The sequence below is a fragment of the Mesoplodon densirostris genome, chromosome 4 (assembly GCF_025265405.1).
Source record: "Mesoplodon densirostris isolate mMesDen1 chromosome 4, mMesDen1 primary haplotype, whole genome shotgun sequence".
NCBI lineage: Eukaryota > Metazoa > Chordata > Mammalia > Artiodactyla > Ziphiidae > Mesoplodon > Mesoplodon densirostris.
This window is the reverse complement of record NC_082664.1, coordinates 32,672,072-32,689,301: the sequence shown is the minus strand read 5'-3', so window position 1 is coordinate 32,689,301 and position 17,230 is coordinate 32,672,072. Positions and strand designations below refer to the sequence as shown.

The 17,230-nt window shown below is 38.7% G+C and overlaps 1 protein-coding gene across 5 annotated transcripts in view; it reads left to right on the top strand.

Annotated features, from left to right (window-relative positions):
- Positions 1-17,230, top strand: part of PCNX1 (pecanex 1) — a 179,071-nt gene that overhangs the window by 147,241 nt on the left and 14,600 nt on the right. For all 5 annotated transcript variants that reach the window (XM_060095917.1, XM_060095919.1, XM_060095918.1 and 2 more), the window contains 3 exons: positions 1,654-1,884; positions 7,964-8,064; positions 8,828-8,978. In XM_060095917.1, the coding sequence (XP_059951900.1) occupies positions 1,654-1,884; positions 7,964-8,064; positions 8,828-8,978 (483 nt within the window). The remainder of the gene's footprint in view (positions 1-1,653; positions 1,885-7,963; positions 8,065-8,827; positions 8,979-17,230) is intronic.

Here is a 17,230-nt window from a genome sequence, read left to right as displayed (position 1 = left end):
ACAGTCAGTAAATTATACCTATGAAGGTCTTGCTATTTCCTTCTTTAGTGAAACTTATTACATTTGTTCATTAATATTAATAGCTAGCATCTGTAGTGCGTATCTTTTAGGCACTGTGTTAAGGAATACACACATACTCGCATGTATATATATGATACGTATATCTTACATAATTCTCTAAAGGAATATTACATCCCTGTTTTACATATAAACAAGTTAAGGATCAAAAGTTAACTGTGCCGAAGTCCTCTAACTAGCAAGTGGAGTTGGGGATTTAAAACCCAGGCCTGTCTGACTCCTGAGTCCTTGCTATTAACCACTGCTTTGCACTGCTTTCAACAAACTGAACGAAAGTATTGCAAGATTTGGGAGGTCTCCAAAAACACCCTCACATTTGACACCAATTGCAATTGCAGGGTCCCCAAGACCCTGAAACCACAATTATGTTGAATAATTTCCTAGAAGGACTCACAGAACTCAGCAAAGCCATTATACTCATGGTTAGAATTTATTACAGTGGAAGGATACAGGTTAAAATCTGCCAAGGGAAGAGGCACATAGGGCAGGGTCTAGAGACACTAGGGCCTGAACTTCCAGTTGTCCTCTCCCAATGGAGTTGTGTAGACAATGTTTATTTCTCCCAGTAACGATGTGAGAGGACTACAGAGTGTTGCCAGCCAAGGAAGCTCGCCTGAGCCTCAGTGTGCAGAGTTTGTCTCGACACACAGTCATTTAGACTTGTTTGACCACCCACATGGCCAGCCTTAGTTTCCAGATCCTCTAGAGCTCATGGTTCTAAGCCTCCAGGTAAATAAAGACTCTCTTATCAGGCAGGACAGTGCATAGGATTAGAGGTTACCTCCCAGAACCCAGGTGCAAAGGCCAAACCTCTCTTTGGGCAAGATTAGTTCTTTACTGCACAGGTATTCTGTTTTTGCTAAAGATTTTACAGAAGTACAGCATGGTTATGACTGGGGGTTTACAAGCCAAGCCAACATTTTCAAGAGGAAAAATGTATGCTAAATCTTAATGATTCATGTGTTATTACCTCTGTGTACCACCTTACTTGTGCTGATTGGGTTCAAGCCTGAGTCCTCTGTTGAATGTTTGGTTAAACCCAACCTCAGGAAGCTAAAGAAATTGATTTTACAACATTTTTTTAACATGTTTGCATTTGTGTGTGGAATTTCCTATCTCTAAAGATGTATATTTCTATTCCTTTATTTATTAGTTATATTTTTATAACTTGACCTAGGATCACAAGATGGTTTAATAGCTTTCTATGAGAAATTTCTCAAAATAAGTACACCACAATGAAGGTTTTTCATCTCTCTTAAAAGATCCTAAATTCAGTAGACAGAATTGTTTTTAGAATATCCTAAAATCGGTGGACTGGAGTTGTTTTGAAGTTGCCTTCTTGAATTTATCATTGTGATTTTAAAAGTATTAAATTAATTTTTTTAATCCAGGAAAGCCTGAGAAGTATTACTATAGCATTCTTAAAATAGTATACTTAACAGTATTGAGCTGGAATATACATTTTTGATTCCTACTATCAGTATAAACAGTTGGAATTAATTTACTGAGGACTTGCAGTTAATTCAGATTGTGATTTAGCCTGAGGGTTTTTTTTTTTAATCTTTTCCTCATTAGGGTATCATTTATTATGTTACAACCTCTTCTAAACTGGAGGAGTGGCTAGCTAATGAGACAATGCAGGAAGGACTACGTCTGTGTGCAGATCGAAATTACGTTGATGTGGACCCAACGTTTAATCCAAATATTGATGAAGACTATGACCATCGACTTGCAGGCATATCCAGGGAGAGTTTCTGTGTGATTTACCTCAACTGGATAGAGTATTGCTCTTCCCGAAGAGCAAAGGTAGAGTTTATTTCGTTTATAACTCTTTGAATCTGTTTTTCCAAAGATGGAAAGAATACCTCTGTTTGTTATCATGAGGTTCGTTTTCCTAGACTTGCCTCTTTCTAACTATCTGGGTAAGAGAACCTGTCTGGTTCATTATGGTTGGGCCAAACCAACTCTGCCAAAACAGATTAGAGTCAGCGACCTTTCTCATTCTTTCATCTGCAGTGTCATATCTCACTGTCCAAATAGCAACCCCTCCACCCTGTGAAGGTACGTGCATATACACAGATTTAGGTTGTAGATTACGTGTAGCACCTTCTTAAAGACTGCGTTTTGGAGCATCCCCAGCCCCAAGCCCCCAAACACACACAGCAGACTTAAGGATAAGTTAATATCTTTGTCCCAAATCCAAAGTCTAATCCAGTGCTAATAGAATTTTCTGCAATGATTGAAACATTCTGTGTTGTTCCAATATGGTAATTACTAACCCACCACATATGGTAGATTCTGAGACACTTGAAATGTAGCCAGTATGACTAAGGAAATGAATTTTTTAATTTAATTTTAATTGATTTAAATTTACATCAATTAAATTCAGGCTAGTGGCTACCATACTGGACAATGTTCATCTAGACTACTGACTTTAAAATGTTAACATGGGTAAAAATGATACAGGAATGTGTAAAAATGCAGATTCATGGGTCTTGCCTGGGAGATTCTTATTCTGTAGGTATACCGGTCTAGGCTGGGGACCCAAGATCTGTGTCATGCTGGGTGATTATAATGCAAGGGGTTCGTAATCCACACTTCAGGATAACTTGTCTTATCCTAAATGTAAGCTGAGTTACAGACTTCAGCAACTACTGTTTTCCTCCTAGGTCCCACGGCTCTTGTGGCAGTGTTGCTCCCCCTGGTTAGACCCCAGGGACCGTAACCACAGTACCAAGGCAGAGTGCAAAGTCTTGTGTAGTTGAACCACCAGCACCCTATGTACAGGATTACTCTGTACCATGGAGCATAGTGAGCCACTTTGACAACCAGTGCCTTTATCATGATCTGGGCTGTACACACTGACTGTCTTTAGATGTAGCACCTAGTCTGGTCTTTCCTTTACAGATACTCAATTAGAGTAAGGCACCCCATCATAATCAGCCTGTTTCTCTTACTTCATCCATAAGAAAAGGAGCATCCTTGTAATTCCTAGTTGAGCAGTGGCCTTTGAGCTTTTGTACTGGATGCACAGTAGATACTGAGCAGAGTAGCATATTTTTAAGGAAGGAATAAAAGATAGAATAAAATAACCTCGTAAGAGCTCAGAAAAAGGACCAACAGACAATGTCTGGAAATGGAGGCCCTCAAAGCTAATCTCTTTTTTCAAACACATAACAAGCAGTTTATTTTTTTTTCATAAATGAAATATACTTAGAATGCTTTGCACACTGTTCTTAAATCCTTGGACTTGTTTCTTGGCGGGGGAGGGGGAGGTGGGGGCGGTTGGAGTGACCATATTCTAATAGCCTTTTTCTGGCTTAGACTATAGTGGTTACTTTAGTTTGGTTTTACCATCGTTACCTAGACTAGGAACTCAGTCTACCGACTCAGGAACGGGCTCCATCCTTCCTGACTTTAAGGAATAAATAATCTCTTAGAAATTATTGCTGAGGTCATGGATGTACCTCAAGGAAGTCATCCTCTTAATTGCTAATAAATCATATTCAAAAGGTTTACCCCCAAACTTGGGTATCCCCAGTCTCTTCAGAGAGCATATTATCACTAGATCAGTCTGGATTATATTCCACTCTTGTAGTCCCCTCTAGAAGAAAAGTGTCAGGAAAATTAAAATAATCCCTTCATTCTCCAGTTTTTTAACTTGAACAAGATTATCCCTACCTCCTTAAAACCATGAATTCTGTTTTCTGAATCACCATTCCCAGAATAACCTCTTCCCAGGGAAGGAAGTTAATTAAACCAGAAAGATTTGCTGACTCCAAATTGCTGAATGTTAATAAAGTTGCCTCCAGACTTTTTTTTCCCATAGTTTCCTTCCAAGATAGTTTTCTAACTTGCATATTACACAGAAATAAAAAAGTCATTCTTTCCTCCTTCTCTTATTATATGTATTCTAGGAGGAAATAATCTTTCATATAATAGCTGTACCTGTCTTCTGAAGAGCTTGAAATAATGTTTTTGTAAGTGTAGCCCTGGATTAACTGCATTAAAACTACCTGGAATGCTAAATTGGAAAGATTCGTCTCAGCTTGACTTTGCTTCCTGCTTGTTAAATGACAGTACATTTCTTTCACCATTGTTGTTAGTATTAGCAAGAAGTCTTTGTGAGAATTTCTAATGCATTTGAGGATGTAAGACACATGTCTTCTCCAACAGTAACGAAATAGAGCTACCAGGGTTGAACCAGTTATTTTTTCTCTCAGTCCATTAAAGATGTGGCTACACTGCCTTCTGGCTTGCATTGTTTCTGACAAATAATAAAGGCGCACCTCAGAGATATCGCAGGTTCTGTTCCAGACCACCACAGTAAAGCGAGTATCACAGTAAAGCGAGTCAACACGAATTGGTTTTTTTCCCAATTGTAAACGTTATGAAGTATACTAAGTGTGCAATAGCATTACGTCTAAAATTGTAACCATGTACATTACTTAATTTCAAAATACATTATTGCTAAAAAATGCTAGCCATCATCTGAGCCTTTAGCAAATCATAATCTTTTTGCTGGTGGACGGTTTGAAATATTTTGAGAATTACCAAACTGTGACCCAGAGGCATAAAAGTGAGCAAATACTATTGGAAAAAATGGTGCCAATAGACTTGCTCAAAGCAACATTGCCACAACCCTTGAAGTTGTAAAACAAAACAAAACAAAACAAAACACAGTATATGCAAAACGCAATAAAACAATGTATGCCTGTATGTACCACATAATGATGTCTTTTTTCACTGGCTGCTTTTAAGATATTCTCTTCATCACTAGTTTTAAGCAATTTATTTATTTATTTGGCTGTCCTGGGTCTTGGTTGCTGCATGTGGGATCTTCATTGCAGCACGTGAACTCTTAGTTGCAGCGTGTGGGACTAGATCCCCTGACTAGGGATCAAACCTGGGCCCCCTGCATTGGGAGCATGGAGTCTTAGCCATTAGACCACCAGGGAAGTCCCAAGCAGTTTAATTATGATGTACCTTGGTGCTGTCTTCTTAATGTTTCTTGTTCTTGGAGTTCATTGAGCTACTTGAATCCCTAGGTATATATCATTTTCATCAGATTTGGAAATATTTTGGTGATTATTTTTTTCAATTTTTTTTCCTGTCTTCCCGTTTCCCTTTTCTGGGGAACTCCAGTTAACATTTATATTAGGCTGCCTTAAGTTGTCCTACAGCTCACTAATGCTCTGTATTTTTTTTTTAGTCTTTTTTTGTCTCTGTGTTTAACTTTGCATAGTTTCTGTTACATTTGTTAGATGATTTATTTTTTCTTCTGCGTTGTTTAATATGCCATTAATCTCATGCGGTGTATTTTTTTTTTATTCTCAGACATTGCATTTTTTTTTGTATTTTTGAGGTTTAATTTTTGTCTTTAATTTTTTTTTTTTTTTTTTGGCTGCTCTGTGGGGCTTTTGGGATCTTAGTTCTCCAATCAGGGATCGAACCCAGGCCCCCAGTGGTGGAAGTGTGGAGTCATAACCACTGGACCACCAGGGAATTCCTTGTGTCTTTTATACTGATATAAACCTGCCATGTCTCTACTAGCATGCTGTCATTCCTCTATCTTTTTGAACTTATGGAATGCAGTTATAATAACTCTTTTAATGTCCTTGTTGACTAATTCTAACATCTGTGTCATTTCTGGGTCAGTTTTGATTGATTGATTGATTATTTTTCTAATTGCGGGTCCTATTTTCCTGCTAGTTTGCATGCCTGACAATTTTTGATTGGATGCTAGACTTTATGAATTTTACCTTGATGAGTGCTAGATATTTTTGTATTCCCATAAATATTATTGACCTTATGATTCTGTGACACAATTAAATTCCTTGGGGACAGTTTGATCTTTTCAGGGTTTACTTTTAAGCTTTCTTAGGAGGGACCAAAGCAGCTTTAGTCTGGGGCTAATTTTTCACCATTACTGAGACAGTATTCTTTTGAGCACTCTAGCCAATCATAGAATTTTCCATTGTTCCTTTCTACTTTTTTTCTGATGGTTCTGTTCTCAGCCTTGGACCTTTGCTGCATGTGCTGATCAGTAATCTGCTGGACTCAAGAGGGATCCTCTGCAGATCTCCAGAGCTTGCTCTCTGTATGTAGGTCTCTCCTTGGCACTTTGCCCTGCAAACTCTAGCCACCTTGACCTCCCCAGACTCCCAGCTATCTCCTCAACCTGGAGAGCTCTAGGCTCTACCTGTGTTCCTCTTCCTTGTACTACAGCCTGGAAACTCTTGTAGGGTTTCCCATTTCTCAGGGATTAGTATCCAATGTCTCAGTATATTCTTTTCTTGGTCATTTCAGGTGCAAGGGGTAAATCCGGCCTTTATTACTCTGTCTTGGCCAGTAGCAGAGGCCTGAACTAAATTTAAAATAAAAAAAATTTTTGGACTACCCTGGCGGTCCAGTGGTTAAGACTCTGCGCTTCCACTGCAGGGGGCATGGGTTCAATCTTTGGTCAGGGAACTAAGATTCCCACATGCCATGTGGTGCAGCCAAAAAAAAAATTTTTTTTTCCCATCACAAAAGCAATACATTTTCAGTATATAAAGTTGACTGGGTGGGGAAGGGAGGGAGACAGAAAAGAAAGAAATGTAGGATCTCCTACACATTTACTGTTGTTAACTGAATTATGCAATTAATGGTAATTAACTAACCAAGCTATATTAAGTTAGTATCTTAGACAACTGCCCTTTTTTGTTTATAAGTTAATGGTTTATAAAGCCACATATATATACCATTGGCAAAGTTAGAATAATTAAGCTCATTATCAGCCTAGATCCATGATTCTTCAACTTTAGCATGTGTTAGAATCACCGGGAGTGTGATGGTGGACACCACCTTCAGAATATGACTTCATAGGTCTGAAGTGGCTCAAGAATTTGCATTTCTAATAAGTTCCCAGATGATTCTCATGTTGTGTCCCAAGATTACACTTTGAGAACCACTGCTTTAGATTGTTTCCAGTCATTGAGATGCTACCAATATTTTCTGTAGTATTATATAAAGTATACCATTTTGCTTGTGCATATATATATAATTATTGTATTATATATTTTTAATATATAATATATATGTAATAGTCAATAATCAAGGCATGCAGTTGTTGAAAAATTAAAAGGTTGAGGGGAAGCCGTATTCTACAGATATCAATTTGATTTTCTTTGCTATGGTTATAGTCACTAATAGGCTATATAGATAGAATATTGTATTTTTCAGGAGAGGACAATATCACTAATGATGTATATAAACAAGTACTTTGAGATGTTTAGTTAATATCCTAATACTCTGTAATACAGCCACTTTTTTTTAGTATGTTCTAGTATTATTATAAAGTATTAGATTTTATTTAAAGATTCCAAAGAACCTCCTCATATACATTCACACTTCATTTTATGCTGTTTTGTTAAGTTTCTTTTCATTAGAACTTTTATCTGGAGAGATAGAAAGTATGTACTAGTTGAGTTCCTGAACTTCTCTGATTTATTAAATAGATATCTTCTGACTTGTTAAATACTCCTATTCCTTTCTGATAACTAACATTCTTCTGTTTTTCCTTTTTTAATGAGGTGTAATTGACATAACATTAATTAGTTTCAGGTGTACAACATAATTATTCCATATTTGTGTATATTGCAGAGTGATCACCACAATAAGTCTAGTTAACATCTTTCACCATATATAGCTACAGAATAATTTTTTCCTTGTGACGAGAACTTTTAAGATCTACTCTCTCAGTAATTTTCAAATATGCAGTACAGTATTACTAAACTGTAGTCATTGTGCTGTACATTACATCACCATGACTTATTCATTTTATAACTGGAAATTTGTGCCTTTTGACCCTGTCACCCCATTCTTTGTTTTTTGTTTTTTAAAGCCACTGGATGTGGACAAAGATTCATCCCTGGTGACTCTTTGTTATGGACTCTGTGTTCTGGGACGGAGAGCTTTGGGGACTGCATCCCACCATATGTCCAGGTAAGGAAGGCATTTCTGTTTTCAGAAAGAGACTGGGAAGCTCTATAACTGAAATCTGAAAAATCTGAAATAGTTTTTAATGGAAGCATTCCGTGCTAATTTATTGCAAATGCCTCTTCGGATATTGTATTGTATAGATCTTTTTGCCGAACACAGTGGAGTTCTAAGTGGTTAACAGAACTGGCTTTTAAAATTCACACGTGTGAGCAACTATAGATAATGAGAATTTAATAGATTTAAGACATTTTAAGAAAAAATAATCAACTCATAACGTATGATTGGTCTCTTCCCATATACGTCTATTTTTCTAACAATTCACTTCTTTTTATTTTTTCATTTCTCCTTGCAATTTTTGTTCACAGCATTTATACTGTTAATATAGTGGTACATTAGATTTGGGGACTAAATATAAACTGGATTTCTTGACATATACATCCAATTGAATTAGAATTAAGAAATGCCACATATTTTAAGTCTCTTCTGTGATTCCTACATGTTTTCCATTAGGCCCTCCTTACTTTCTTTTAAGTTACAGTGTCTTTGCCTGTTACTTATTTTCACTATTATAGTAGTTCATAAACAAGGGTCCCAGGTCAAACAGGCCCTATCCCTTGTGATTCTGATTCAGGGGTGCTTACATTAGTTCTTGGCATTTGTATCTTCAAAACACTCCCACATTCTTCTGATGCATAACCAAATGTTAGAATCAGTGTAATGGAAGACCTTTGTTAAAATATGTAAATTTTATCTCTAATCTTAACAGTAATTTAGAGTCATTCCTCTATGGATTGCATGCCCTATTTAAGGGAGATTTCCGAATTTCTTCAATTCGAGACGAATGGATCTTTGCTGACATGGAATTGCTGAGAAAAGTAGTAGTCCCTGGAATTCGTATGTCCATTAAACTTCATCAGGTAAGAATAGGGAATTTCTAATGCATTACTGGTGTTTAATGGTACTTCTTCACTTGACTTCCAAATTATGTTCCTTAGGATCCTTTTGAGAAATACCCTGATTCGAAGCAAAGGAAAACATGATTCATGACACGATATTAAATCTTAGGAGCTTAAACCTGTGTTTCTAACAGTAAATTTGAACGTTAATATTAGAGAGTGACCTGGGCATGAACTTGAGGAAAAAATGCAAGCAGTGATAAACTGGAAATAAATACCTATGGCCCCTGTAATGGTTGCTTTGACTTCACGTGATTATAATTCATTCCTGTTCTGTGGGTGGATGTAGCTGACTTCTGGTGCAGTGTAACAGCATCTCAGGAGTCTTGTAAGTGCTGCTGTTACTGAACTATGAGCTCCATTCAGCATGTTGTATAGAGTAATAGATGGTTAGGACAGATTCAGCCTTAATTAAATAATCCTAGTAAGGTAATAAAATGAAAATGAGGGCTCCAAAATGTATATCTACAGCCCCAGATCACTTTAAGAATATATTTTGAAATTAAATACTGGCACTTGCTGCTCTAATCATTCCACTTGACAGTAATGATGATATCTGATGATAGAGAGCACATGACAATATTCATTAAAATACATCTGCTGTGCTCAAATCTGGATGACTCTTTCCACCAAATAAAGGGTGAATTACTCTTCAGATGATTTTACTGTGATCTAAAGTGTTAGAATGGGGAGTTCCCTGGTGGTCCAGTGATAAAGAATCTGCCACCCAATGCAGGGGCCACAAGTTTGATCCCTGGTCAGGGAACTAAGATCCCACGTGCTGCGGGACAGCTGAGTGCATGTGCCACAACTACTGAGCTTGCACGCCACAAGTTACGAGCCCACGTGTTGTGGAGCCCGTGCACCACAACTAGAGAGAGAAAACCCACACACCACAACTAGAGAGAAACCCACGCACCACAACGAAAGATCCCGCATGTCTCAGTGAAGACTCCACATGCCACAACTAAGACCTGACACAGCCAAAAAATAAAATAAGGTAAAACGTGTTGCAATGAAGTTAACACCCCACATTATTTAGGAGCATTACTAATAAGGGCTATAGTATTTGAAAATCTCTGTGAAAAGAATACTATTTTGAGGATGATGGGGAAAATGTACAATAGGGATCAAATAGAATTGTCTATCTTCAGGCTAGCTTTAGGTTTCAAGACAAAATTCAGTGTATTGAAAAGAAAAAGATAATGACTTCATATTAAAATATTTTTAAAACTTCAGAATTTCTCAAAAGGTATTGTGTATCTGTTACATAAGTTATACTCTTTTATGTAGCATGACTAACTAACAGTTAATTCTGAACGTTATGACAGGTATTTTATCTCCATCTGGGAGAGAGGAGCTGAGGCACAGGCTCTCTGTATCTTCTGATCCTTGCGTCTCTGCCCCCATCTCTCCCTACAAGTGCTGTTGCCTGTTGCTCCTAGTCCATTTCCTCACATGTGTTTTTAGCCTGTGACAGTGGTTCTCCACCTTATAATCAGGTCCAACACAGTTGGGTATAGCACACTGTCATCATTAGCCATGACAGACAGCAACAGTGACAAACAGGGAGGGTAAGGAGGTGGACTCGGGAACTGGGGGCCAAGGAGGGCTGGGGGAGGGGAGGAGATGAGAACACAGATGCAACCTGGAGAAGTTCTGTGATTCACATACACCTTTGAGAAGGGTGAGATTGACCTGTAAAGTAACAAGCAACAGCCATTCACTGCACATCACTTTGACCAGACGGTGGGTTGCCAGTGAGGGACTCTGAGGCCAGGAAAAGATAGATGTGTCAGCCAGTACTGCTCATCTCCAAAGTTCATATGTACTCATGAATCCACAGAAGGCTTATATGTTAAAGGATTAGTACACGCTTGGCATATGACGCCGCAGCTCCACTCCTATGTATTTACCCAAGAGAATGAAAGTGTATGGCCATGCAAAGACTTACACACAAGTGTGCATAGCCATTCTATAGCCCCAGACTGCAAACTCCAATGTTCATCAACAGATAGAATGTTACTTAGCAATAAAAATAAATGATCTACTGTTAGATGCCACAACAAGAATGAATCTCAAACATGATGCAGAGTAAGAGAAGCCAAACATAAAAAGAGTACATAATATTTTAGGAACCAAGATGGTGGAGTAGAAGGATGTGCTCTCACTCCCTCTTGCAAGAACACCAGAATCACAAGTACCTGTTGGACAGTCATCAACAGGAAGACACTGGAACTCACCAAAAAAGATACCCCACATCCAAAGACAAAGGAGAAGCCACAGTGAGATGGTAGGAGGGGCACAATCACAGTAAAATCAAATCCCATAACTGCTATGTGGGTGACTCAGAAACTGCAGAAGACTTACACCACAGAAGTCCACCCACTGGAGTGAAGGTTCTGAGCCCCACGTCAGGATCCCAAACTGGGGGTCTGGCAACAGGAGGAGGAATTCCTAGAGAATCAGACTTTGAAGGCTAGTGGGATTTGATTGCAGGACTTCGACAGGACTGGGGGAAACAGAGACTCCACTCTTGGAGGGCACACACAAAGTAGTGTGCGCATCGGGACCCAGGGGAAGGAACAGTGACCCCAGGGGAGACTGAACCAGACCTACCTGCTAGTGTTGGAGAATCTCCTGCAGAGGCAGGTGGTGGCTGTGGCTCACTGTGGGGACAAGGACACTGGCAGCAGAAGTTCTGGGAAGTACTCCTTGGTGTGAGCCCTCCCAGAGTCAGCCATTAGCCCCACCAAAGAGCCCAGGTAGGCTCCAGTGTTGGGTTGCCTCAGGCCGAACAACTAACAGGGAGCGAACCCAGCCCCACCCATCAGCAGTCAAGCGGATTAAAGTTTTACTGGGTTCTGCCCACCAGAGCAACAGTCAGCTCTACCCACCACCAGTCCCTCCCATCAGGAAACTTGCACAAGCCTCTTAGATAGTGTCATCCACCAGAGGGCAGACAGCAGAAGCAAGAAGAACTAGAATCCTGCAGCCTGTGGAACAAAAACCACATTCACAGAAAGACAAGATGAAAAGGCAAAGGGCTATGTACCAGTTGAAGGAACAAGATACAACCCCAGAAAAACAACTAAATGAAGTAGAGATAGGCAACCTTCCAGAAAAAGAATTCAGAATAATGATAGTGAAGATGATCCAGGACCTCAGAAATAGAATGGAGGCAAAGGTTGAAAAGATGCAATAAATGTTTAACAAAGACCTAGAAGAATTAAAGAACAAACACCTAGAAGAAATAAAGAACAAATGAGCAGAGGTAAACAATACAATAGCTGAAATGAAAAATACACTGGAAGGAATCAGTAGCAGAATAACTGAAGCAGAAGAATGGATAAATGACCTAGAAGACAGAATGGTGGAATTCACTGCTGTGGAACAGAATAAAGAAAAAAGGATGAAAAAAATGAAGACAGCCTAAGAGACCTCTGGGACAACCTGAAATGCAACAACATTCGCATTATAGGGGTCCCAGAAGGGGAAGAGAGAGAGAAAGGACCCGAGAAAATATTTGAAGAGATTGTAGTCAAAAACTTCCCTAACATGGGCAAGGAAGGAGCTAACCAAATCCAGAAAGTGTGGAGAGTCCCATAAAGGATAAACCCAAGGAGAAACATGCCAAGACACATAGTAATCAAACTATCAAAAATTAAATACAAAGAAAAATTATTAAAAGCAACAAGGAAAAAATGACAAATAACATACAAGGGAACTCCCGTAAGGTTAACAGCTGATGTCTCAGCAGAAACTCTACAAGCCAGAAGGGAGTGGCATGATATACTTAAAAGTGATGAAAGGGAAGAAACTACAACCAAGATTACTCTACCCAGCAAGGATCTCATTCAGATTCAATGGAGAAATCAAAAGCTTTACAGACAAGCAAAAGTTGAGAGAATTCAGCACCACCAAACCAGCTCTAAAACAAATGCTAAAGGAACTTCTCTAAGTGGGAAACACAAGAGAAGAAGACCTACAAAAACAAACCCAAAACAATTAAGAAAATGGTCATAGGAACATACATATCGATAATTACCTTAAACGTGAAGTACTCCAACCAAGAGACACAGGCTTGCTGAATGGATACAAAAAACAAGACCCATCTGTATGCTGTCTACAAGACACCCAGTTCAGATCTAGGGACACAGACCTAGGGACTGAAAGTGAGGGTGTGGAAAAAGATATTCCATGCAAATGGAAATCAAAAGAAAGCTGGAGTAGCAATACTCATATCGGATAAAATAGACTTTAAAATGAAGAATGTTACAAGAGACAAGGAAGGACACTACATAATGATCAAGGGATCAATCCAAGAAGAAGATATAACAATTATAAATATATATGCACCCAACATAGGAGCACCTCAATACATAACGCAACTCCTAACAGCTATAGAAGAGGAAATCGACAGTAACACAATAATAGTGGGGGACTTTAACACCTCACTTACGCCAATGGACAGATCATCCAAAATGAAAATAAATAAGGAAACAGAAGCTTTAAATGACACAATAGATCAGATAGATTTAATAGATATTTATAGGACATTCCATCCAAAAACAGCAGATTACACTTTCTTCTCAAGTGTGCACAGAACATTCTCCAGGATAGATCACATCTTGGGTCACAAATCAAGCCACAGTAAATTTAAGAAAATTGAGGTCATATCAAGCATCTTCTCTGACCACAACACTATGAGATTAGAAATGAATTACATGGCAATAACATAAAAAACACAAATACATGGAGGCTAAACAATATGGTACTAAATAACTAAGAGATCACTGAAGAAAGCAAAGAGGAAATCAGAAAATACCTAGAGACAAATGACAATGAAAACACGACAATCCCAAACCTATGGGATGCAGCAAAAGCAGTTCTAAGAGGGAAGTTCATAGCTATACAAGCCTACCTCAAGAAACAAGAAAAATCTCAAACAATGTAACCTTACACCTAAAGGAACTAGAGAAAGAAGAACAAACAAAACCGAAAGTTAGCAGAAGGAAAGAAATCATAAGGATCAGAGCAGAAATAAATGACATAGAAACAAAACAATAGCAAAGGTCACTAAAACTAAAAGCTGGTTCTTTGAGAAGATAAACAAAATTGATAAACCATTAGGCAGACTCAACAAGAAAAAGGGGGAGAGGACTCAAATCAATAAAATTAGAAATGAAAAAGGAGAACTTACAACAGACACCGCAGAAATACAAAGCATCTTAGGAGACTACTACAAGCAACTCTATGCCAGTAAAATGGACAACCTGGAAGAAATGGACAAATTCTTTGGAAGGTGTAACCTTCCAAGACTGAACCAGGAAGAAATAGAAAATATGAACAAACCAATCACAAGTAATGAAATTGAAACTGTGATTAAAAATCTTCCAACAAACAAGGTCCTGGACCAGATGGCTTCACAGGTGAATTCTATGATACATTTAGAGAAGAGCTAAGACCCATCCTTCTCAAACTCTTCCAAAAAATTGCAGAGGAAGGAACACTCCCAAACTCATTGTATGAGGCCACTATCACCCTGCTACCAAAACCAGACAAAGATACTACAAAAAAAGAAAATTACAGGGCTTCCCTGGTGGCGCAGTGGTTGAGAGTCTGCCTGCCGATGCAGGGGACACGGGTTCATGCACCGTCCCAGGAAGATCCCACATGCCGCAGAGCGCCTAGGCCCGTGAGCCATGGCCGCTGAGCCTGCACGTCCGGAGCCTGTGCTCCGCAATGGGAGAGGCCAAAACAGTGAGATGCCCACGTACCGTAAAAAGAAAGAAAAATAAATAAATAAAATTCAGACCAATATCACTGATGAATATATGTGCAAAAATCTTCAACAAAATACTAGTGAACAGAACCCAGCAACACATTAAAAGGATCATATACCATAGTCAAGTGGGATTTATCCCAGGGATGGAGGGGTTCTTCGATATATGTAAATCAATCAATGTGATACACCATATTAAGAAATTGAAGAATAAATCCATATGATCATCTCAATAGATGCAGAAAAAGCTTTTGACAAAATTCAAGACCCATTTATGATAAAAACTCTCCAGAGAGTGGGCATAGAGGGAGCCTACCTCAACATAATAAAGGCCATATACGACAAACCCACAGCAGACATCATTCTCAATGGTGAAAAACTGAAACATTTCCTAAGATCAGGGAAAAGACAAGGATGTCCACTCTCACCACTATTATTCAACATAGTTTTGGAAGTCCTAGCCATGGCAATCAGAGAAGAACAAGAACTAAAAGTAATCCAAATTGGAAAAGAAGAAGTAAACCTGTCACTGTTTGCAAATGACATGATACTATACGTAGAGAATCCTAAAAATGCTACCAGAAAACTACTAGAGCTAATCAATGAATTTGGTAAAGTTGCAGGATACAAAATTAATGCACAGAAACCTCTTGCATTCCTATACAATAATGATGAAAATTCTGAATTAGGAAACACTCCCATTTACTATTGCAACAAAAAGAATAAAATACCGGGCTTCCCTGGTGGCGCAGTGGTTGAGAGTCTGCCTGCCGATGCAGGGGACGCAGGTTCGTGACCCGGTCCAGGAGGATCCCCCATGCCGCGGAGTGGCTAGGCCTGTGAGCCATGGCCGCTGAGCCTGCGCATCCAGAGCCTGTGCTCCGCAACGGGAGAGGCCACAACAGTGATAGGCCCACGTACCACAAAAAAAAAAAAAAAAAAAAAAAAGAATAAAATACCTAGGAATAATCCTACCTAGGGAGACAAAAGACCTGTATGGAGCAAACTATAAGACACCGATGAAAGAAATTAAAGATGATACCAACAGATGGAGAGATACACCATGTTCTTGGATTGGAAGAATCAATATTGTGAAAATGACTATACTACCCAAAGCAATCTACAGATTCGGTGCAATCCCTATCAAGTTACCAATGGCATTTTTTACAGAACTAGAACAAAAAATCTTAAACTTTGTATGGAGACACAAAAGACCCCGAATAGCCAAAGCAGTCTTGAGGGAAAAAAACGGAGCTGGAGGAATCAGACTCCCTGACTTCACACTATACTGCAGACCTACAGTAATCAAGACAATATGATACTGGCAGAAAAACAGAAACATAGATCAATGGAACAAGATAGAAAGCCCGGAGATAAACCCACACACCTATGGTCAGTTAATCTATGACAAAGGAGGCAAGGATATACAATGGAGAAAAGACAGTCTCTTCAATAAGTGGTGCTGGGAAAACTGGACTGCTACATGTAAAGGAATGAAATTAGAACACTCCCTAACACCATACACAAAAATAAACTCAAAATGGATTAGAGACCTAAATGTAAGACTGGACACTAGAAAACTCTTAGAGGAAAACATAAGAAGAACACTCTTTCACATAAATCACAGCAAGATCTTTTTTGATCCACCTTCTAGAGTAATGGAAATAAAAACAAAAATAAAGAAATGGGACTTAATGAAACTTCAAAGCTTTTGCACAGCAAAGGAAACCATAAACAAGACGAAAAGACAGCCCTCAAAATGGGAGAAAATATTTGCAAACCAATCAACAGACAAAGGATTAATCTCCAAAATATATAAACGGCTCATGCAGCTCAATATTAGAAATACAAGCAACCCAATCCAAAAATGGGCAGAAGACCTACCAAAGAAGATATACAGATGGCCAAGAAGCTCATGAAAAGCTGCTCAACATCACTAATTATTAGAGAAATGCAAATCAAAACTACAGTGAGGTACCACCTCACACCAGTTAGAATGGGCATCATCAAAAAAATCTACAAACAACAAATGCTGGAGAGGGTGTGGAGAAAAGGGAACCCTCTTGCACTGTTGTTGGGAATGTAAATTGATACAGCCACTATGGAGAACAGTATGGATGTTCCTTAAAAATCTAAAAATAGAATTACCATATGATCCAGCAATCCCACTACTGGGCATATACCCAGAGAAAACCATAATTCAAAAAGACACACACACCCCAATGTTCATTGCAGCACTATTTACAATAACCAGGTCATGGAAGCAACCTAAATGCCCATCGACAAATGAATGGATAAAGAAGTTGTGGTACATATATACAATGGAATATTACTCAGCCAGAAAAGGAACGAAATTGGGTCATTTGTAGAGACGTGGATGGATCTAGAGACTGTCATACAGAGTGAAGTATGTCAGAAAGAGAAAAAC